The 23,305-nt window shown below is 45.5% G+C and overlaps 3 protein-coding genes across 10 annotated transcripts in view; 1 reads left to right on the top strand and 2 right to left on the bottom strand.

Annotated features, from left to right (window-relative positions):
• klc1a (kinesin light chain 1a) overlaps nucleotides 1–1,592 on the bottom strand; it is a 34,541-nt gene extending 32,949 nt beyond the window's left edge. The window contains exon 1 of the mRNA XM_061796178.1: nucleotides 1,170–1,592. The gene's annotated coding sequence lies outside the window, so the exon portion shown is untranslated. The remainder of the gene's footprint in view (nucleotides 1–1,169) is intronic.
• bag5 (BCL2 associated athanogene 5) lies at nucleotides 593–22,686 on the top strand. Of its 5 annotated transcripts, none has more exons than XM_061796189.1 (5): nucleotides 593–1,255; nucleotides 14,088–14,250; nucleotides 17,472–17,966; nucleotides 18,438–18,673; nucleotides 20,603–22,686. In XM_061796189.1, the coding sequence occupies exons 1-5, from the start codon at nucleotides 1,044–1,046 to the stop codon at nucleotides 21,135–21,137; spliced, it is 1,641 nt and encodes a 546-aa protein (XP_061652173.1). In that variant the 5' UTR covers nucleotides 593–1,043; the 3' UTR covers nucleotides 21,138–22,686. The 5 variants fall into 5 exon arrangements, with proteins under 5 accessions (XP_061652173.1, XP_061652177.1, XP_061652178.1 ...); XM_061796193.1 differs by lacking the exon at nucleotides 593–1,255 and adding an exon at nucleotides 3,698–3,824; XM_061796194.1 differs by lacking the exon at nucleotides 593–1,255 and adding an exon at nucleotides 9,115–9,185.
• Nucleotides 2,634–9,438, bottom strand: LOC133488381 (cytochrome c oxidase assembly factor 8). Of its 4 annotated transcripts, XM_061796198.1 has the most exons (5): nucleotides 9,298–9,438; nucleotides 5,079–5,276; nucleotides 4,353–4,416; nucleotides 3,310–3,397; nucleotides 2,634–3,225 (listed from the first exon to the last, which is right to left on the bottom strand). In XM_061796198.1, exons 1-5 carry the CDS (start codon nucleotides 9,433–9,435, stop codon nucleotides 3,117–3,119), a joined length of 597 nt encoding a protein of 198 aa, XP_061652182.1. In that variant the 5' UTR covers nucleotides 9,436–9,438; the 3' UTR covers nucleotides 2,634–3,116. The 4 variants fall into 4 exon arrangements, with proteins under 4 accessions (XP_061652182.1, XP_061652181.1, XP_061652184.1 ...); XM_061796197.1 differs by having other exon boundaries at nucleotides 2,634–3,397; XM_061796199.1 differs by lacking the exons at nucleotides 2,634–3,225; nucleotides 3,310–3,397 and adding an exon at nucleotides 3,638–3,776.
• Nucleotides 22,687–23,305: the final 619 nt, after the last annotated feature.

The raw sequence follows: 23,305 nt of genomic DNA, 5'->3' as shown, positions 1-23,305 counted from the left end.
AGGGCATATGAAGATGGCTGGGATGGGCTCCGGCACGCCCGGGACCCACGTGAGGAGAAGCGCTACTGAAAATGGATGGATGGGTGTATGGATGGTATTATTAAACAGAATGTAAAGAATTAGAAAGTATTTCCCCCGTTTTTTTGAATGAGAAACTTTCTCTTTTCAAATTTGACATTATAAACAAGCATGTGTACAAATCAAATAAAAGGTCTCCCTCTTCACGGAGTGCCTTTGTTTATCATCAGTTTATTTTTGAAAGGGGACAATGCCATTTCATAAAACACATGAAGTACACATGGTTAAAAAAGCCAGAATTAGCCAGAAGGCTAGTTTTCATCTGTAGTCCCCTTGTTCTCTGCAGTTGAGTCCAGCAACACCCCAGGCCGCTATACGAGAAAATATGTCCCGTGTATCTCAAACTGGAGCATGAAATCTTGTGGTGGGAACATTACGTGCCTCATTTACACCAACATCTCCTTTGAGCTTTCACTTCTACATTTGACAGAAATAGGAAGTTGGGCAATGGTGCTTTCAAGAAGAACCACACTGGTGTGCAGTGCACTGATTGAATGCAGGTTGGTAATGGCTGTCCACGGTTTGTCTACACACGCAACTAGAACAGGACTACCAGTTTAGTTAGCAGGACTCAAGGGGAGTAGATGGCTGTCGGGAGGCCTGCAGGTCGTCACGAGTCCATGGTGAAATGTTAATCACTGTGAGTGGGTCGAAGACACCTCGCGGTACCGTCATCATCGGCCCAGCTGTGGATCCCACACTGGCGTCCACTGTGTCCCAACACAAGAACCTTTCAAGAACCTCCACCAGCACCGCGCGGAATACCAATCAATGGCGGTCGCTTGAGCAGCTCGCCTGTGGCCGCCTGACAGGCTTCTTTTCTCGCCTCACCTCCGCGCACACGCACCGTTGAACCTGAAGAACCAGTTAGCCTGAAAAATCCTCTTGACTCACAGGAAACACTTTCACCCGACCAATTCCTGGAATCATTGTAACCGCCCGTCAGCCCACGCGTGGATTTTAACATGACGAATAGTTCGAATACAAGTTTAAAATCGTCACACTTGAAGAACAGAACACCACAATGCCGGTTTATCGACCTCATTCAGGAGCTCGATAGCGTTGCGGGAATTAGCCCGTGGCCGTCTTACCGTTCTCTAGGACATCCGTTGCCAATGGAGCTAAATTGGGTCCTCGATTCAAAGCAGATGGATGACGGGAGCGCGATCAGGCGGCGGTAGGAGCTGATTTTGTTTTTGTTTTTTTAAGTCTCTCACCCCCAGCGTCAGGGACGGGATCCGTTTCCCCAAAAGACTAGCTCACATAGCATTAGCTGTCAAACACTGCCCAGGCTTTAGACGGAGCCGCTCGTGACAGGAGAGGCCTGTCCATCGCTTTAGAAGCGGGAAGGGAAACGCGACGAGGCCGGCTGAAGCGAGTCGATGCGCGGCCCACCGACGATGAGGTGACAGCCCGCCGCTCCGATGACTGACTGGCTGTCACTGACCGACTCGGTGCTGCTGCTGAGGGGCGTGAAATGGCGCCTCCTCCCACGGCTCCCGGGCAATGGCGTCATCCCCAACAAAGCCTTAGAAAGGGAAATCTGGCCACGCCGAGCTTTGTTTGATCTATTCTCTGTCGTGTACCGTTCAGAATTTTTTCTTATCGATACAAAAAATAAATATAAAACAAAAAGATATTTAAAAAAATAAATAAAGGTCTGGCAACGCTTTGAACTTCCCGCACTGCTCCGCATTGGCTAAATCCACGTCACATGGTTTACGGACGCCATGTTGTCTCTTCGCCGGCATTGCCTTGCATTACCCTCGGGCAGTTCTTGGCCCTTCAGAGTGGATTTTTGGCAAAGGTTTTGGTTGAGGTGCTGTAGGCTGTTCCACTCATCCCGGACAAGCCGTGCAGATGCATCGTTTTCCCCAAAACCCCAAAAGAGGACGCCTGTGGTTGAAGGACCCTAAATCAGTGCCAGTGCATAACTTGTCCAAAATTATGCACCTTTGAGTCTTCCTTATTGTTGGCAGGTCACGTGACACTTCAGGCTGTTGATTAAGATAGTCATTTAAGAAGAAAAAGAAGAAGAATCACCTTTATTGTCATGAACCATCGGAATGCATGCACACGAAATGTGTTCTCTGCATTTTACCCATCACAGTGAACACATACACGTTAGTGGAACACACTGGAGCAGGGGACAGCCGAAGCGCCCGGGAAAATGTGCAGGAATTGAACCTTTTAATCGGAAAATGTGAGGGTCCTCACTGAGTGGGAAGCCATTAGGGAAAAGTGCGGGTGTTTAAGTTGGATCAAATAAAAGCAATGTTATTCAAAGAAACAAACCATCACATGAGAGATGATAAAAAAAAATGCAACGTCCCTGTGGAAAAGTCTGGGTGTTGAACCCAGTTATTGGGAAGACGTGTGGGTGCTGCAACAAGGACGTCCTCCGTGGAGGTGACACCCATCGGGAAATGTCTGGGTGTTGAACCCTTTCATTGGGAAATGTGTGGGTCCCCGTGGGTGTGACAGCCCTGTCCACCACCATTGGTATTACCATCCGATTGAAATGATGAGTATTTTTTAAACAAACACACTCGTCATTTGGTTCAAGTTGTTTTATTTGGAAACAATAATGTTTAGGTACACTCAATGCACAATCCGATAGTAGTCCAACACTTTTCTGACAGTGTCAATCAAATTTGAACAGTAATCCCCCACTACACTGCAGTTCACACTCTTTCGCAGATTTGGTTTGAGTTATTACAGTTGTTACTCTATTTTTTTATATGCTTGGTGTTATCCATTGCTCTTGCGCTCTCTTGATATATTAGGTTTTTAAATGTGTTTGTATTCTTTTCAAAAAGACTTTTTAAACAAATTCTAAGTGCTGTAAATGGTATAAAAACATGCCTAGGTTGTATTTAAATGGGATATTTCTATATGGCGGATGTCACCGATTGTGGGGGTGCGCTGGAAGGTAATCCCGCAATGGAGTGGGGATTACGGTACATCATTCCACCGTGTACCTAATGAAGTGACTTTCCGGCACGATTGACAGGCGGTGTGCGCGCGCGCGTTTGCGATCACGTTGTGGGTGTGTTGTGGTGTTTATTGACGATCGTCTTCCACAGCTTGTGCAGCGCAACGCGGGCCATGAGGACGGTGATTGACAAGTTGCGTCGGTACCACTTCCTGCAAGTACGAGTAAGAACATTACAAATATTCACAACAACCGGTGCGTGTGTGCACGTGCGTGTGTGTGCCAAAACAACCGACTTGTTGTAACTCGCATGTCGCTCTCGGTTTTTGTCCAAGAAGTTCTTGTAGAAGACGGACATTTCCTCGCTGCTCAGAGTGCGGCGGCCTGCGACACAGATTTGGAATAATGTCAAACAATATTAGAATTTGTGTCATGTGAAAGTGCAGTTTAGAAGAAAACAGAATCTTCTTCATTTCCTTTGGGCTTGTCCCTTTAGGGGTGGCCACAGCGCGTCATCCTTTTCCACGGAAGCTAATCTCCTGCATGCTCCTCTCCAACACCAACTGCCCTCATGTCTTCCCTCATGACATCCATCAACCTTCTCTTTGGTCTTCCTCTCGCTCTCTTGCCTGGCAGCTCCATCCTCATCATCCTTCTACCAATACACTCTCTGTCTCTCCTCAGGACGTGTCCGAACGACTGACGGAAAACGAGGGGAGGTGGACATATACAACACTGTGGAGCAACCACCCATCAGTGCTGGCTGGAAAATAGAGCGACCAAATTTTAGAGTCTATTGAAACATAAACCGGTACACACACACACACACACACATAACACTAACACTCCACTGATGTAGTTGCTCCACAATGTTGACTCTGACATGGTTGTGCCACAATGTTTTTTTGCGTCCATGTTGCCATTCCAGTAGACTGCCGTGGTCGCTCCACAATGTTGTGTGTGGAGCGACTACACGTCCCAGACTACCTAAACGCTAATTGTGGTTAAAGCTAATGTTGCCGCATAAGATAACACCTTTAATACTAGTTTACAACACACGGTGAGACTCCAATTCCGTGCTTCGACGGCTGCTGCTGTTTTGGTTGGCAACAGAGTCCAAATGGGCTCAGCTAAGAACACTTTGTGTCTACAAAGTGAAATAATAATTCCCCTTGGGGAGTGTCCATTTGGCTTAAGTGGATGACTCGCAGGGCAACTAAGTGAGCAGAGGGTCCGCTTGGCGAAAAACTCTCTGGTCGTGAATGTCGTCTTTTGCCGTTGACAACAATCAAACAATGTTGATTGCCGGTTGCGCGTGTGTGCTGAAGATTTGGACAACCTTGCTGGTGTCGCTCAGTCAAGCCTTTGGCCTTCAGCTGCGACACAATGAAGGCCTCTTTTTCCTGTGCAAAACACAAATAAAGCATTTTAAACACACGGGCAAATGATGCTGCAGGAAAATAATCGACAACACGCAGTTACACGAATGACTGAAATATATTAGGCCAAACGAAAGCTTTATTTATACATACAGGTTAAATCTGCTACAAACTTCTGCTGAACATCCTTTGGGTATTGCTGCCTTCCGCTGTGCATTTCTACTCAATTTATTGGGGGGAGATGATGTTTGTTTGGTGCCAATTAAATCAACACAAAAACTAATTAAATCTGTGCAGTATGAATCAATTAAATAAAATATTGTTTTAAAATTGCCTATTCATGAATACAATTGTGAAATATATTGTTAAATAATTATTTTGAACCCATTTCATGGTTGCTAACATTTAATTACATGGTGACATTTTATTTATTCAATGGCATATTTGTATTGTGTATTATGGTGTATATATTATCAATAACAAATAATTATTAAATAGCTTTAACGTAATTATGTAAGACTGTAAGATTCTAAAAATAAAAGGAAATGTGCTTGCTAAAAAATATTTTTTTTTTTTTTCAAAAAACATTCAACCATGATGTTAATAGGCTAACAAAATGAAAGAAAAACAAAAAGAATAAAATCCCAGGTTAAGAATAACGGTAGTCGTGACTCCTTTCAGAGCACCTTGCTGAAGGTGACGTTCTGCTGGGTCCAGAATCTGTGGTTCCAGTCCTCGGTGTCCTGCCGCAAGTTCCTCAGGCGCCTCTCCAGCTCCGACTCGTGGTGCGCCACGCGATAGACGACGGGTCGCAGGTTGGAAAGAGGGTCGGGCGGGCCGATCCAGTCGTGCGTGGCGCTCGGTGCCGGTCGGAACTTGGACCTCTGAACGCAAACGAGACACCCCGAGGCTTCAAACGCGTAACTCAAATCAACATTTGAGCCAAGCCAACAAAATGGAAGCTGTTCCAGCCTCGCAAAAATTATTGTAACATGTTTTTTTACTCAGAAAAATAGCCCTCTACACTATTGTACTTTATAAAAAAAAATAGGGTCCCACCGATTAATAAGTCGGCCCATATTAACCCTTTTCAAAACAATCGTAATCGGCGGGGGTTTTGACGATTAAAGGCCAGTATATTCTTACTTTGTCATGAAACAGTAAATGCTGTTCAGGAAGTAAATGACATGCACGGCTGACAACTTTTTTCAGTGTCATTTGCATCCTGTTCCATCCTCTCATATGCCCATTAAGACACAAAGTCTGCAAGAATATATGTTCATAAGGCTTATATTAATGCTTCGAGGGCATTATTAGTGTGTTGCTAAAAAAAATTTGACTTTTTTTGTACTTGGAAAATCCTCTCTGTTGTAAAGTTAAACAAATACTAAGGGACTGCCTGTAATTCATATCTTTATTGTCGTCAGCGTTAAGGGACCAAAAATGAAGTTATTTTATTCATTATATATATTTTTTTAATTAATCGGCAAATCGGTTATCTGACTTTTTTCTGCCAAATATCGGAATCGGCCTGAAAAAAATATCATATCGGTCAGGCCCTAATAAAAACATACAGTACAAATGTCATTAAATAGAATGTAAAGAATTAAACAGTTTGTGCAACATAATAATTCAACAGGCATTGTGCTGCTCCATCTAGTGCGCGCACCTTGGCCACCAGGGGCCAGCATAATGAGGAAACAGCTTGTTGTGGCGTCGTCACTCAAATTTTTGCTCGCAACTCAAGACAAAAAAAAAGTTCATATCGTCAAAACTTGGGTCAGGTCACTCAATAATTATATTTTCATTTTGATTTAGAAAATAGGAATTAGCCTGATTTGAGCGGGCGGTCCTGTCGCAGCCTGCACCCTCAATGCGGGGCCAACACCAAACAACTTTTTAAAGCAAAGCAAATTTATTTATATAGCGCATTTCATACACAAGGTAACTCAATGTGCTTTACATGATTAAAAGCATGTGAAAAACACCTTATAAATATTTAAAACAAAGAGAAAAATACAAATACAATTAAAGCAGCATACAGTGTAAGAATGATCATTTAAAAGGAGTTTTTAACCTGGACTTAAAAACATTCAGACTTGGGGCTGACGTCACTTCTGTTGACAACTTATTCCATTTGTGTGCAGCATAACAGCTAAATGCTGCTTCACCATGTTTGCTTTGGACTCTGTGCTCCACTATCTGATCTGAGTCTGCTGATCTCAGAGCCCTACTGGGTTTATCTTCCAATGGCATTTCTTTTATGCATTCAGGACGTAAACCATTTAGTGATTTATAGGCCAGTGGCAGAACTTTAAAATCTATTCTACAGCTGACTGGGAGCCAGTGTAGAACATTTTGAATTGGAGTAATCTATTCTGATATCTTTGTTCCGGTCAGAACCCGAGCTGCAGCTGTTTAAGACTCTTTTGGGGGAGTCCAGTCAGAAGACCATTACAATAGTCAAGTCTACTTGCAATAAAAGCATGAATGAGCTTCTCCTGGTCTGCTTGGCCCATGCAAGCCTTCACTCTGGATACAGTATGTTCTTCAGAGAGGGCAGAGGGAAGTCTGGGCATCCCTGCTAAAGCTACTGCCCCCGTGACCCGACCTCGGATAAGTGGTAGAGAATGGATGGATGGATGAGTGATCCAGAGACACTGACAGACATGCTGTAACTGTGTGTCATCTTCATAGCTATGATAGTCAACATTGAGGTTCTGAAGAATTTGACCCAAGGGTAGCATATACAGTAACTGTGACAACCAGGGGTGGATGGAGCTAGGGGTTACAACCTGGCGAGTGGCTACTGCCAGACCAGCGTCAAGGGGAAAAAAAAAACAACGGCATGGATTGTATTTTTCCTGGTGGAGGCAGCACTTCATCACCAAGCCATCGCTTGCAATCTGCCAGCTCGTGGGCAGAGAGACTAGTGTTTACAAAATTGAAAAACTGGTTCTACATAATCAAAAAGTCACGTCCCCTTTCAATTTCAATTTATATTTAGTGACATTACGATACTTTGTATGATGTCATCCAATCATGGATTAGCACAACGATGTACAAGGAAATCCAGGTTACATATCAGATGCAATCACAAACTACATACACGACTCTACACCAGCCTATGCTGCTAAAAAAAACTTCCTTGGAGGAGGTAACAACCCACACATTCAATGTGCTGCTTATCAGAAGTTAGCAAACTGCATCCAACAACACTGCGGCTCTGATTAGCTTTTGGCTTTGACATGATATTGCTGATCTTTAAATACAGTCTGTCTCTTGTCTCCTGGAAATGGCAGAGCTTTGCCTAGCCTAGCTTCCAAATTGTGGGCGGAGAAAGTAAGGGGGCGGTATTATGCAAAGTCACCTAATTCTTCTTCTTTTCCTTTGGGCTTGTCCCTTTAGGGGTGGCCACAGCGCGTCATCCTTTTCCATGGAAGCCTATCTCCTGCATCCTCCTCTGGAACACCAACTGCCCTCATGACATCCATCAACCTTCTCTTTGGTCTTCCTCTCGCTCTCTTGCCTGGCAGCTCCATCTTCATCATCCTTCTACCAATATACTCTCTCTCTCCTCTGGACGTGTCCAAATCATTCAAGTTTGCTCTCTCTTACTTTGTCTCCAAAACATCTAACCTTGGCCGCCCCTCTGATGAGCTCATTTTGAACCCTATCCAACCTGCTGACTCCTCGAGAGAACTTCATTTGCTCTGCTTCCTGTTGTCTCTTCAGTACCACTCACTGTCTCTAATCCGTACATCATGGCTGGCCTCACCACTGTCTTATAAACCTTCATCCTAGCAGAGACTCTTCTGTCACATAACACACCTGACACCTTCCTCCACCCGTTCTAACCTACTTGGACCCGTTTCTTCACTTCCTGACCACACTCACCGTTGCTCTGGACGGTTGACCCCAAGTATTTAAAGTCCTCCACCCTTGCTATCTCTTCTCCCTGTAGCCTCACTCTTCCCCCACTCTCAATCATGCACTTATATTCTGTCTGACTTTGGCTAATCTTCATTCCTCTGCTTTCCAGTGCATGCCTCCATCGTTCTAACTGTTCCTCCACCTGCTCCCTGCTTTCACTGCAGATCACAATGTCATCTGCAAACATCACGGTCCACGGGGATTCCAGTCTAACCTCATCTGTCAGCCTATACATCACCACTGCAAACAGGAAGGGGCTCAGGGCTGATCCCTGATGCACTCCCACCTCCACCTTCAACTCCTCTGTCATACATACAGCACACCTCACCACTGTTCTGCTGCCCTCATACATGTCCTGTACTATTCTCACATACTTCTCTGCCACTCCAGACTGTCATCGGCTTTCTCTAGATCTACAAAAACACAATGTAGCTCCTTCTGACCTTCTCTGTACTTCTCCATCAACATCCTCAAGGCAAATAATGCATCCGTGGCACTTTTTCTAGGCATGAAACCATACTGTTGCTCGCAAATACTCACATCTGTCCTGAGTCTAGCCTCCACTACTCTTTCCCCTAACTTTATTGTGTGGCTCACCAAATTCACCAAATGATAAGTTAAAATTTCAGCTAAATTCCAAAACGATACATTTTCCATCATGTGTCCCTTTTATTGTCAACCTTCAATTCATTGTGATTCTTTTTTTCTTGTTTTTGACGTTTTTTATGCAATCATCCAGTTGCGGATTAGCACTTGGTCACATTGTAAAAGGCAATCCTGGTTATGTATTGTAGTCATTAATCAAAACAACCGACAGGACTGCAGACAACCCGATGCTACCGAGAACTTCCTTGGCGGAGGTAACAAGCAGTTTGTACTCAAGGACAGTTAATGGAGGAGTAACACTCCACGTAATCCACTTGACATGTGATTAAGGTGACGTAACGAGACAGAGGACGCATCTTTACGAACCTTTGGCGATGTGTCTTGCTGTTTTGTCGCTAGCTTGCTACATTGTCGCCTGCTAGCGGCCGCCGTGACACTTTGCCGTGTTCGTAAACATCTCCAGCGGCGCAAAGTCCAACACCCCGCAGCGGCTCGAAAAGACATGACGACCCCCACAAAAAACAAACAAACACAAAATTTACGCTAAACCATTAGTTGGTGAGGTTTCCTTTAATTCATTTGGACTAGCAACCAGCGTCCTTGTGTGGGCTACGTTTGGAAAAGGTGCGCTTCAAACATTTACCGACTCCGCCCGGTTAGTCATCGGCCGTGTTGCACCGCCATTCCCGTCCTTTATTTTCACATATTTCGTAATTGTCTGTCGATACAGCTCCTACATCGCTTTGTTTTCGTAAAAAAATATGCTTGATTTTATTTGTTTAACCATGATTTTTTTTCCCCTAACGGGTCTGTTGACACACCCATCACCGCTATTGTATGAAAAACGCCTTTGCAGCGCGTTTCGGGTGAACAAATCGAGCGTCGCTCGTGTCGGCCAAACAAAAGCGACACACGGCTACGAACGTCGACGCAAAAGTGAAAGGTTAACACGTTGTGACCTGCTCGGAAACCAACAAAAATCACTCACGCGGCTCGTTTAAGTGTGAAATTCATTTGTGGAAAAGGCGTCACGCCGCTCGACTCGAACATTGCAGGGCCCAGCGTAAACTCGTGGGGCGAAGACCAAGTGACGGCAGTTAGCAACGGGGGGCTAATGTTTGTTAGCTGCGCTGGGGGAAGAAGCAGCTGCGTGCTTGAATCCCCGCGAGAGCGCTGCTCATGGCTGTACGCTGGCTGTGCAGGTAAGAACAACGTCCACAACGTGTTCCCGAGCTCTTGTGGTCCTCGAAGAGCGTTCAAAAGTTACACCAGCCGGGCGGAGCGCCGTCAGGGGGTGGGGGGCCTCCCCGGGGACATACGCTGACTGATTGCCGTTGTCATGACGTTAATAAATGGATGAATATTGACAAATATGTGCTTTGGATGACCTCCGGTGACGCTTCAAGGCGAGATGGGGACGGTTTGTGGGCGGCGCCACAGCTGCGCGGTGCTGGTGCTGATGCTGGTGCGGAGCACATCTGCCGCGTCGCTCCCTTTAACGAAAAAAGACCACATTTCCACTCGTTCCCCCTCATTTTCCTCATTTAACGTCACCGGATGGGAAGCCAGTCGAGTTAAAACATGTGCGCCAACGTGTTCGGAGTGTTGAAGAGGTGAGTGCAGTCGTGACAGGCAGTGTGTGTGTGCACGCAGGTTGACACATGTGCACCGGATTATTATTATTTTTCTTCTTTTTTTTTTGCCGGGATGACATAATGCGCCAACCCGGGAATAGGCAGCTGCAGGTGGGCAAGGCGGTGATGGCGATCTTGCACGCAGGGAGGATTCCTCTTTAGCTGCTAGCTTCTTAGCGTGTCAGACAAAAGCCCGCTGGCGTTCTCGCGTAGTCTCGAAGCAACTGACTGCTCCCATAATAGTCACATTTGGAAGATGTTGTGCTGCAAATCACCCGGCCGTCACCTGCTTACGTAACAATTCGCAAGGGGATTACTGATCCATAAAACCTCTTAGAGGTGAAGTGCTATTTAAAAATAAAATATATAAATATCAATCACAATTGGCTACATTGGTGTGAAGGGGACGCTTCAGTTCACAGTGGAACAAAATGCAAAACATACTTCTCTCGGGTGTAAAGACGAACAGATTTCATGGCATTTATAGTTAAAAGATAATAATTGTTTAAAATATATATACAAATATATGATAGTTTAAATGCTACTTCTTTTTAGTGCAACATCATTTTAGGAAATGAATGACAGACAAATTTATTGTGCTGTGAAAGATTATCGCCTTATTACCGGGGATGGGCGAGCACCGATACCAATTTCAAGCTATCGGGTACTCGCGGAGGCTGCCGAAACTGAAGGTGAAAAAATTGTGACCAAGTCCTCCTCGCCAGTAGTCGGCGCTACACGGCGGCCGTTTACAAACCTTTTGGACAAGTTCAAAAGTTTGAACAGTGCGATATATTGTGCAATTAAAAACGTCAATGACCTTAAATGTAATTGATAAAACACCATCCATCCATCCATTTTCTTAGCCGCTTCTCCTCACTAGGGTCGCGGGCTTGATAAAACACCTTAAATATATTCATTTTAGGAAAGTGCAGTGTTTTTCTTTTAGGAAATGAATGATTTTAACTGTTAGTTTGACCAGTCATTTATTATGCTATAAAAAACATCAGTGGCCTTACTAATAATCGATGCAGTAAAACTGCTTAAATCTTTTCTTTTCAGGAAAAAGCAAAATCAATAGTTTGTCTTTGCAACAGTAACAGTTTGAACTGTCTGAACGATCATGCTGCAAAAACAGCAATTGCTCCAATAAAGCTTTTCTGTTTAGGAAAGTGTAATGTCTTCTTTTTAGGAAACGAGACTTTCGGGCAAGTGTCAAAGTTTAAACAGTCTGATATATTGTGGTGTGAAAATGTCAATGACCTTATTTGTAATGTATAAAACACCTTAAATCTTTTCATTTTAGGGAAGTGCAATGTTTTCCTTTTAGGAAAAGAACGATTTAAACAACTACTGGTATTTTATTATGCCATTAAAAAATGAATGACCTTTATAGTAATATATAACTACGTAAATGTTTTCTTTTTAGGAAATTGCAACATCTTTTTAGGAAACAAATGACAGACAAGTGCAACAGTAACAGTTTGAACAGTCTGATTTATTACGCTGTAAAAACACCAACAATAGCCTTAATTATATACGTATGTAGCAGTTTAGCTTCTTTTTTTAAGAAATTGCAACATCAATAGTTTGACTTTTTTTTTAGGAAACAAGTGCAACAATAACAGTATGAGCAGTGGGAGTTTTTAATGCTACAAAAACAATAGTATTAGTAGTCTTCAACTAACAACGCCGTATAACAGCTTAGATCTTTTCTTTATATGAACGCGCAACATCAATAGTTTGTCTTCTTTTAGGGAAAGAAATGACAGACAGATGTAACAGTTTGCTTGATACTGTATATATTAAACCAGCTAAATGTTTAGTTTTTTTTTTTTTTAAAATAACTCTTTATTTTCCACTTCTAGCCGGATTTGCGTTTGATGTTCCACCCAAAAGCATATTGCTAGCTATGGCGTCCTCTCAGCAGAGGCTGAGCCGCACTTGTGTTTGTTTACCGAGTCGAATTTATTGAAATGTGTGTCAAGTCGCTTGGCGGCGGTTGTCTAAAGAACAATCTGCTCAATATGACACGGGCGGGGAAACAGAAGTTCAGAACATTCCAAGGGACAGTCGTAAAGGTGTCATTTTCTTCTATGAGATGTAATTCGATGGTGTTCGGGTCAGGAGACGAGCGCGACGGACGCAGCGAATTCTCAGAATGCCTGTCGTGGCGGAAAAGGAAATGTAGGCTAACCTGATTGCGTGTGAGCGCAGGCGTGCGTGCGTGTGTGCGCGTGCACGATTCTGACCCACTAATGGCTGAAGGGCTAGCTTCAACAATAATGGGTCATGTGGTTCTGAAGACTTGAAGGGGTTGTCTGCAAAACAAGAATGAACATGAATGAGGATGGTGATTGATTGATAGATGTTAGCGGCGGAACCATGACATTTACCAACGATTCGATTCGTATGGTTGCCGATTCGATTCATGGGGGATATTGGATCGATCCGATCCGAAACGATTTAGTGGCTGCAAATCGAAAAAAGTAGCATCGACAGTGTTACCTGCCGTGAGCTAACTGAAAAATCAAGCAAAGTAAAAGGACATTTCTTTTTCTTTTTCTTGACAATACAACACGTACACACCGCCACATAAAGCCTGCCATGCTTAAATCCAGGCCGTTATGTCATGGTATCGATGCAATCGATTGATTACCTTTTAAAACAATTTAAATCAATATATTTACGTCCGGAAGGCTAACTTGCCAAGCACAGACCGAACCAGTTGGGTTGTAGGAATATAAATCGATACATCGACATAATGAATGAAATGTTGCGCCACTAATAGATGTATAGATGTAAACGTAGCATACGGTACAAGCTAACAAATGGCATTTATGTTAGCGGATATTTGACCACAAACGATGCAGCAACACAATAATGACAATACAACAATCCTCGCAGTCATATGTTCGTTATCCTCTGTGAAGAACGACTAAATGCTACTGCGGCTTACTGAGTCACTTAGTTGTGAAACGTCTTTCTGTCTGGATGTCTGCACTTTGCGCACAAACCAGATGGAGTATAATTCACACGCATTCATTTATTTCTCTGTCTTTGTCTTTTTTCTTTCAGCCCTGGAATGAATTGAATTTGTAAGTGCAGGCCCCTCCGCGTGGGGTTTTCATGTACTGTCATGGCCTCCGTGGTCGAGTCATCGGTCAAAAAAACCAAAATGTTTGACGCCATTGCAGTCTGTCGTGTAATTCCAACATACCGGATCACCGTGCGCCGGTGGACCTTCCGTGATAAATGTTGAACAAATAAATCCGTTCGATGAACATTACTGTGCATTGTTTGAAGCTGAGTGTATTTTACAAAATGAATCCAAACACCACAACTCCTGAATTTGTCTGGTGCCCACCGTTGTTCACTACTTTTTCCAGATGCATTGTGGGATACATTGAGGACACGATATGCTACTCTCGAGCGGCGCCACATTCCAACAGCACAACAGCGCCTCGTTTTAGTTCTGTGTGCGTTTCCGCTCATTGTTGTCGCTTCCCGTTGGTTTCGCAGCCTCTTCGGGAAGCCCTTTGACGGAGGCAAGAGGATGGAGCACGGGGGGCCGCCGCCGCAGCAGCCAATGGCGACGGAGCAGCCGCCGCAGTACCCGCCCCAGCACCCCGCCATGATGCGGCTATACGAAGTCCACCGGGAGCTGACGGCGCTGGGGCCCCAGGTAATGTTGCGTGGTATATCGTTACCAGAAAAGTAGGGTACCGCCATACCCGACTGTCAAAAATGAAACGATACCACCTGTTTTCGGTACTTTCCACTCGTTCGCTGCCAGCCGTATAAGGGCTTTGACACTAATATTGTTTTGCTTTTGTGACACCCCAAACTGTAACTAAAATAATAATTTCTTCACAGATAAACAACGAGGAAATGGTGCGTGTCTCGAGTTGTATACTCCATGCACTGCGACATCTTTTGTGGCGATTGCGACACAGCGTGCAAACTGTGTTTATATTGCTGGTTCTCAAACCTTATATAGCAAGTACCACCTCAAATAATACTTGGCTCTCCAAGTGCCACCACAGTAACCAACATTAAAATACGGGAGCGTGGTAAGACCGAGTGTTAAAAAAAACTAAGATATATTTAATATTGTTGAAAGCCACTGTAACAATATACATTGGAACATTTTTTTAAAGTATTTACCGTAATTTCCCGTGTATAATGTGCACCCATGTATAATACGCACCCTCAAAATTCCGGAAAACCCTTCTACCTATGTATAGTGCATTTTTACATTGCATGATTTTGCTTCTACCCATATGATCAAAACATGAAGTATTATATGTATTTTGTAATGTTTTTCAAATAATTATTCTGAAGCTAAGCACTTTATTTGAACACATACTTTTTTTCAATTTATTTATTTTGAAATACACAGCCCTACTTTTATTTAGTGAATGAGAAAACACGGCACGGTGGACGACTGGTTAGAGCGTCAGCCTCACAGTTCTGAGGTGCGGGGTTCAATCCCCGGCGCCGCCTGTGTGGAATTTGCATGTTCTCCCCGTGCCTGCGTGGGTTTTCTCCGGGCACTCCGGTTTCCTCCCACATCCCAAAAACATGCATTCATTGGAGACTCTAAATTGCCCGTAGGCATGACTGTTAAGCCCTTTATTTAAACACGTAATCCTTTTTTTTATTTACTGGCTCTCATTTTGAAATTCACAGCCCTACTTTTATTTAGTAAATTAGAAAACACACAGTTGTACTCACATGTTTGATTACCTAGGCAGAATTAGTAAGATGGGTACAATTCTTGAAAGAAAACATGAAGGACCAGGCAAAACACATTTAATTTTATTTTAATGCGATTCGAATTAAACATTCAGAAAAGCATTATCATTAAACAAAACATAACCATAAAGAAATTAATGATGGTTGTTGTTCAGTCATCAGTCATATTAAAAAAAAGTAATAATAATATTTCACAAATTCTGCCAGGGTATGTAAACTTATGAGCATAACTGTACATATCAGAATCAGAATCAGAATCAGAATCATCTTTATTTGCCAAGTATGTCCAAAACACACAAGGAATTTGTCTCCGGTAGTTGGAGCCGCTCTAGTACAACAGACAGTCAATTTACAGAACACTTTGGAGACATAAAGACATTGACAAAAAACAACAACAAACAACAATTGTGCAAAAAGATGCAGAGTCCTCTAGCACTTAGAGCAGTTCGAATGGCTAATATCGCAATAGTCCGGTGCAATGACCATTGTGCAAAGGGCACTGAGACTTCAAGGAGTGTATGCGGTTTAAAGTAACGAGTAGTGCGATAATCTGGGACAATGGTTGTGCAAATGTTACAGATACTCCTCAATCAGTGTGCAAATGGAGCAGATGCTACTCTGGCATGAGTGGCCACTATATGCAAATAGTGCAGCACGGCGAGACAACTACAGTGAGTGCACGAGTAATACATAATACATAATTGGCCCCACAGAAATGTGACAACGAACTCAAGTCAAAAAAAAATTGCCAGCTTGTTGTAATGGAATTGTAAGTTAACTGTTTAAGAAGTTGATTGCAAGAGGGAAGAAGCTGTTGGAATGTCTACTAGTTCTAGTTTGCAATGATCGGTAGCGCCTACCTGAGGGAAGGAGCTGGAAGAGCCGGTGACCGGGGTGGGGAGGGTCCGAGAGGATTTTGCACGCCCTTGTCATATATGCAGTCATACGTTCGTACCCCTGTCATATTGGAATGAAAGTCTAGGCTACACCTTTTTTATAATCACTAGGTGGCGGTGACATTTTGGAATGAAAGTGTACAGTTTTTCATAACCACTAGATGGCGGCATACATTTATAAAATGTGAAAGTTTTTTTCCATTTGCGCCCTGTGTAATGTGTAATGCGCCCTATTGACTTTTGACCTTTTTTTTGGGGGGGGGGGGGGTGCACATTATACACGAGAAATAATGATTCAATTATAGTAAATGTGATAATTAATTTGGCGGCAGGCACGGTGGACGACTGGTTAGCACGTCTGCCTCACAATTTTGAGGTTGCGGGTTCATATCCGGCCTGGCCTGTGTGGAGTTTGCATGTTCTCCCCGTGCCTGCGTGGCTTTTCTGCGGTTTCCTCCCACATCCCAAAAAATGGCATGCTAGGTTGATTTGAAGACTCTAAATTGTCCGTAGGTGTGAATGTGAGTGCGATTGGTTGTTTGTTTCTGTGAGCCCTGCGATTGGCTGGCGACTAGTTCAAGGTGTAACCCGCCTCATGTCCGCAGCACGCCCGCGACCCCCATGAGGAGAAGCGGCATGCAAAATGGACAGATGAAAAAATGGTACTTAAGTAAACATTTTGCCTAAAGGACCGGTTCAGTGTGTACGAAGATAGCTTGGAGAGGCTCCGGCACGCCCGCGACCCTTGTGAGGATAAGCGGTCCAGAAAATGGGTGGATAAACGTCTGAAGAAAAAAACAATCTAAAAGGTTGAATGCAAAAGTTTTGTACTTAAAATTGAAATACAACTGCACTGTACTTTAACGAATACACTGGATTTAAAAACAAGTTGACACTGTAACAGTATGCACAGTTTGAACATTTAATTCAATGACTTACTCACTTTTGGGACGCGAGGTGTCTAACTTGTCCGATTTCCATTTGGCTACGTGACGAGGCGCGATTCAGCGCCTAATCTTTATGCTCTACTCCAAAGCTGTGCTGATCTGAAATTCGGAGCGATGCAGCGCTGCCACGCGCAGGGATGTGTTCAGTCGTTCCAGTAGTTTACGAACCGGAATTTCCCAGACGAGCCTACCCCGTACTTGAAAACGTCTAAACGCTGGGATTCCACGAATGAGTTGTGAGCCAACCTAAAGCTTGGTAAATGATTCCCATCAATTCTTGTTCATTTTGCCAACGCAACACCCAGGTGTGCACCTTCAGCGGCCTGCCCGACGACCGCGATTACAAGCGTCTGGAGCGGGAGCTGACGCGCCTCTTGCTGGAGGTGGACCGCGTGGACACGGAGGGCAAGGCCGAGCTGCAGGGGGCACGCAAGCGGGCGGCGCAGGAGGTGGAGGGCCTGCTGCGCTACCTGGAGGAGAACGCCCGCCACCCGTCCCGCCTGGCCATGGAGGAGCTGAGCGAGGAGGCGCGGCGGCTGGTGGAGCGGCGGGTGGTGGCGCCGCAGCGGGAGGGCGGCGCCGCCGACGTGGACGACGAGCTGGTGGAGGCCCTCCGGCAGCTGGTGCTGCGCCTCACCCAGGTGAAGACGGAGGGCCGCGTGCCGCTCCGGAAGGCGCGCTACCGGGCGCTGACCCGACTCTGCACCGTCCAGGACGTTCTGGAGGGCCGCACGCCGCAGCAGACGCTCTCGCTGCCGCTTTCGGGCGAAACGCACGTCGCTGTGCACTGCATCAACCAGGTGGAAAAATGCATTTTACCTCAGCGTCCAAAGCGTCATTTAGTTAGCTAGTTCGAGTCGAAAAGGGAAACTCCTGTTATACACGTGCACTCAAAGTGAAAGAGTTTGTGTTTTTCTACTTTGGATGATTATAGTTTACGGCGAACAAAAACCCCAAATTCATCATCTTTAGAAACTAGACGATTATTACCTAACAAACCATCACACAATGAAAACGATTGTTGAAACTGTTGAAACTCGGCAGCAATTTGACCGTGCCGTAAAAATAAAAAAACCAAAACAATTAAACATGGCATATTGCAACACCAAAACATTCCACCGAACCATATCGTTTCAAAGCCAAAAATGGTGGTCGTTTTGAGGTCTGCAACGGATGAAAAAACCAAATATTTGCACCAGTCCCGGTTCCTCCCCATCCAGGAATCAGTTTGGGTGGGCGACGTCGACCCTTTTGGTTTTGTGCCCGCCCAGGTGATGGCCAAGGTGAGCGTGGCGCGCGGCCAGCTGGTGGCGCTGCTGATGGGCCTGAGCGGCCGCGACAGCTGCGCTCACTTGTCGCGGATGCTGATGGAGATGCAGGTGGAGCTGGACGCTCTGGACGTGTCGGGGAACGCCGCCGTCAGGAACTACCGCAAGCAGGTGGTGGAGGAGATCAACGGACTCCTCAAACATTTGGACCTGGAGGGAGAAGGAGAGGACACGCGCAGGTAACGCCGCAGCAAACACGCTCCTCGTCTCGGATAGGAACTAACAACTTGATGACCTCGTTCAATTACAAAATGGGTGGAATTGTCATTTAGGACAATACCGGGAGGAAATGTGTCATTCAATTACAGTTGCTTTTGCAAATTTGCATAATTACAATTTTTGTTACAAAAGCTCTTCCTCCTCGTAAAGCCGACACTCGCGACGGGCTCTCTCCGGTCAGGTGCCATTCTGCCGTCGTCTCAAACGTGGCATTTTTCCAAATGTGACTTTGAAGTGGCACCTTGTGAGGCAATCTAATGATTTGTCTGAGATTTTGACAAGGTTCGACTCATGGCTACCCTTTTGAACGCTTTGCAACCGTTTTGTCTTTAGAATGTTTGACTTTTTTCTGGAACATCCACTTATCTGGGTGGTCCTACGAAGCGATGTTGGAGGAATTTGTCATTGGGTTACCACGGTACCACGTGTGTGTGTTTGTAAAGGAACTAGGGCTGTCCGATCTTTTTAGAATTAATAATCCTATAGATGGCGGAGCGCGATCCAGTTGCGGACCCAGAAGCAGTCCCATACGGACCCGCACGTAGCCCAAAACAAGAAATGGTAGGATTCAAGACATACCGGCCGGGCGCTGCGTTACAGGCTTTAAGGTAGTGGCGGACCCTACCGACCAATCGCACGCCAGTTCAGCCAATCAAATCAGATCTCAGGCGGTCTGCGTACAGACCAATCAGAGGACGAGAAACGTAACGGGAGCGAGAAAGAGACTCGGTGTGGAAGTTGAGTTAAAGATGGAGAAAGGCCATTATGAAAGAAATGTCTAACGTTCTCTTTTGATTGGCTTGCTCTTATTTTGAAATGCAGCCCGGTCAGAATTTGTAAGATGTGTCCAATTCTTTCAAGAAAACATCAAGGATCAGGCGAAACACATTTCATTAGATTTTTAATTAAACTAGAAGGCATTTCAGAAAAAAACACAATTCCGAAACAAAACATAACTATCAAGAAAATAATCATGTCCTTTGTCAGTCATTAAAAACAGTCATATTTGACAAATTGTGCCAGGGTATGTACACGTCTGAGCGCAGCTGTACGCATCCTTTGTGTTACTTGACAATAATAAATGCCAAAAGCTTTTTGGATTGGACTGAAGTATTGATTACAAGCAGATGTCGATACGAAGACGAGGCAGGCCACTTAAATATATATCCCATTAAATAGACACGAGATGATCTTCCGGACCTTTGCGCCAAGAAATGTGCTCGATCTCGACCTTTTCAAATTTGAGTTGACTATCCTCGCTATCGAGTAGTCGCCGCCACCCCAGCGCACAATATTTTTTTTTTTCACTCCTAACGTGCATTTTATTCTCATTTAGGACGGCTGGACTTCAATCGTTAACCTGCATATGTGGGTACTGAGTGTATGATATGGAACTCTGTACAGAATTTGAGACAACAAAATCCACCTATGCTAAATGCTTAGCGTTTGCGATTTGAGGTAAAAAAAAAACAACGGCGGCTAATTACCATTCAGCTCCGTCATACTTCATGATATCAGTACATGAGCCATCTAAAAATTTCTTTACAATCATTTGCTGATGCTCCTCTGTCGTTTCTGGCAAAGTTTATCAGTGGCCCAGCACTGCGTCCGTCTGCAATAAATGTCCGTGTGAAACATTGCTCCTGGCGGCGCAAACATGGTTCCGGGTGGAATTTTTTTTTCTTTTCTTTTTTTTTTTTTGGGGTGGGGGGGGGGGGTCCCCCGGCTGAGCTTCGAGGCAGAAATTCTGTATCGACCTATTTTTGAAGTCGAGTTAGCCTAGAAAGAAGCGCTGTTGATGTCGAACGCAGCACCGGCACCGGCTCAGTGCAAAAGCCGGCAAAAAGCCGTGACCCGTTGAGCCGACCGGAGGTCGTTTGTGTGTCCAGGTACGACTTGGCGCAGAACAACTCCATCCGCGAGATCGAAGCGGTGCGCGCCCACGTGCGCCACCTGCGCGAGGGCGTGCTGCGCCACTGCGCCACGGGCGAGCCGGGCTTCCGGCCCAAAGCCGAGCTCCAGGGCCTGCTGACCCACCTGGACCAGGTGGACACGGCCAAGAACCCGTGCATCCGCGAGGCGCGGCGGCGCGCCGTGGTGGAGGTGCAGGCGGTGGTCACCTTCCTGGACCTGCGCGAGGCGCTGACGTGCCGCCGCGCCGGGGAGGGCCCGGCCCACCGCGCCGTCTGGGCGGCGCTGGCCAGCCTGTCGGAGCTGCAGGCCCGGGTCCTGGGCTTCGACGGCAAGCGGGCCGACAAGAGCTACGCGGTTCTGGAGGAGCTGCTCACCGAGCAGCTGCTGGCGCTGGACGCCGTGGACCCGCACGGCGACGACGGCGCCAAGGTGGCCCGCAAGCAGGCCGTCAAGTTCGCGCAGAACATTCTCAACTATTTGGACATGAAGACGGACGAGTGGGAGTACTGAGCGTGCCCGCTCGACGTCAAGGATGGACTACGCTTCCCACAATGCACTGCGGCACCGCTTTCCTTGTCAACCTGCTGATCAAGACGCGTCCCCAACTCTCAAAACAAATCCGCTCTGTGTGTATGTATGAAAGGGTACGTGTGTTTGTGTGTGCGCACAAGTGTGTGTACCTGTGCAAGGTTGTGTAAATGTGTGCACAGGTGTATGTGTGCACAGGTGTATGTGTGTGTGTGTGTTGAAGCTTCTTTTGAACGGTCCTCACTTAAAGCAAAACAGGAAGTGACCTTGTGAACTGGGTTAGAAAAACAAAATGGACATCTTTCACCAAATGTCCCCTTCGACTATCGTGAAAATCAGCGATCGATTGTCCTTTTGAACTGGAAAATCTCCCTCGGAATGTTCTGAACTCTTTGTTTCCACGGAGGCGCGATTAGCGTGGATGTAGCTCCGCGTCCTCGAGGTTGAGCTCGCTTCGACGGCAAGCTAGCCGGGCGGAGGACGGCGCCGCCCGGCGGCAGGCGAGCGCTCGCCACGGCGCCGTCCGTCAATGGATTCCGCGCAGTCGGGCAGAATTCCCGGCGGATGCTCGGCCTTCAAACGTTTGAAGTCGGAGACAAAAAGAAGAAAGACGCCAACGGAACCTTTGAATATCTCCGTGCCTTCATGTTCACACTTCTCTCGCTGCTCCAGCAGTCGCTTTGTACCATGTGAGCGGACGTGCACGTGACACGTGCATACCAGAATGCCAAGTGACGGGGACAGACCTGTGTGTATACCATGTGACCAGATGCGTGTACATGATTTGTGTACCATGTGACCAGACTTTTGTGCGTCGTGTGTCCATCACGAGACCGGACGCGTGTGCACCCTGTCGGCCGGACTTCGGTCTATCGTGTGCGTGTGCGTGTGTACCATGTGACAGACATGCATCGACGCACATACATTTAGAGCACAAGAACGTTGCACTAGTGTATTTTAAGAGGAGTATTTCTATTGCACAAAATGTACACAATTGAGCTTTAAATGTCTTGAGATAAAAAACAAAGTAATGTATTGATTCGCTTGTGTCCCGTTACTTTTGTCCATATGGTCAGCCCCAACATCGAAAAAACAAAAAGTAGTGGAGGTGAAGATGACTGGGATGTGTTTCCTGCATCTTCTTTTGCCTTTTTGTGTGCCCTTATTGCTCGTATTCATGAAAGTGTTTCCAGACTCGACGTGTGACGGATTGTTGTATTTTTGGGCACTAAGGTTTCAATCCTAACGTTGACAACGCCTTCCGACTTGTACCAAACGTCTTCCATGCAAAAGTCCAAAGGAAGGAGAAACCTCCCCGGTAGGCGCAGTTACCGCAGTAACCGTAAAGCTGCGTTGTTGTTCCCTCAATTCAATGTGCTGCTTTTTTCTCATTATTTTGTTGATGGCAATGTGGGACTTTTTTTTTTTTTTTTTGATATTTCACACATGATGTACAAAAAACACTGACGGCGTTTAGAAGAAAGTTTGTTTGGACTTGCTGCCGAAATAAACATTGCATTGTCACGCTTTATTTTTGAATGGGTTTTTCTTGTATTCTGACGATTTTTTTTTGAAGCAGTTGGAAGGTGCGAGGCTTTGTTTCAAGACTTTTTTGTCCGTGTGATGTGCTAGCCTCTTTTTTTTAGCATCATTGCATTTCAGCTGACACCATAGGACAAAAACATGTCATGCTTTGAGTGCTAGGGGGCGCTCTACATGCAAGTGGACTATGCTATGCTACGCTATGGTGTCGATTCACTCAAACGTTCCATAGACGCTCTCGGCGTGAAGAGCTCTTGCTGCGACCGCGAATAACAACAACGCAGATGATATGAAGATATCATCTGCCAGGTTCTTCCAGGGGTTCCGACACTATAAAAGCAGCCCACCGCTCGTCTGTAGCGCTGCCTTGCTCATTTCCTACATCCCCGCAGACTAATTCCAAAACAAACGGGAAGTATTTCCAACTCCCCTGTTGCCCAGCCCGAACGAGATGACATCATTTAATTGTAATCCATGACATTGCTGGGAGAAAATGTGTCATTCATGACAGTTGCTTTGGGAAATCATTTTGAGTTGCATTTGCGTCATGCTTCCCGCCTCCCATCTTCACCGGGCAGACCGCGACATGGAATCATCGGGCAAAACAA

Source organism: Phyllopteryx taeniolatus, chromosome 13 (genome assembly GCF_024500385.1).
Source record: "Phyllopteryx taeniolatus isolate TA_2022b chromosome 13, UOR_Ptae_1.2, whole genome shotgun sequence".
Taxonomy (NCBI): domain Eukaryota; kingdom Metazoa; phylum Chordata; class Actinopteri; order Syngnathiformes; family Syngnathidae; genus Phyllopteryx; species Phyllopteryx taeniolatus.
Note: the sequence above shows the minus strand (reverse complement) of the source record. Positions and strands in the feature narration are given on the sequence as shown.

Coding starts and splice junctions, on each gene's coding strand:
- bag5 (XM_061796189.1), top strand. CDS start 1,044: ATGACGAATAGTTCGAATACAAGTTTAAAATCGTCACACTTGAAGAAC. Junction 14,251..17,471: donor TGACGGCGCTGGGGCCCCAG/GTAATGTTGCGT, acceptor CGCAACACCCAG/GTGTGCACCTTCAGCGGCCT. Junction 17,967..18,437: donor CTGTGCACTGCATCAACCAG/GTGGAAAAATGC, acceptor GTGCCCGCCCAG/GTGATGGCCAAGGTGAGCGT.
- LOC133488381 (XM_061796197.1), bottom strand. CDS start 9,435: ATGTCTTTTCGAGCCGCTGCGGGGTGTTGGACTTTGCGCCGCTGGAGA. Junction 5,277..9,297: donor AGCAAGACACATCGCCAAAG/GTTCGTAAAGAT, acceptor GTTTGCGTTCAG/AGGTCCAAGTTCCGACCGGC. Junction 4,417..5,078: donor AGAACGTCACCTTCAGCAAG/GTGCTCTGAAAG, acceptor TGTTTTGCACAG/GAAAAAGAGGCCTTCATTGT.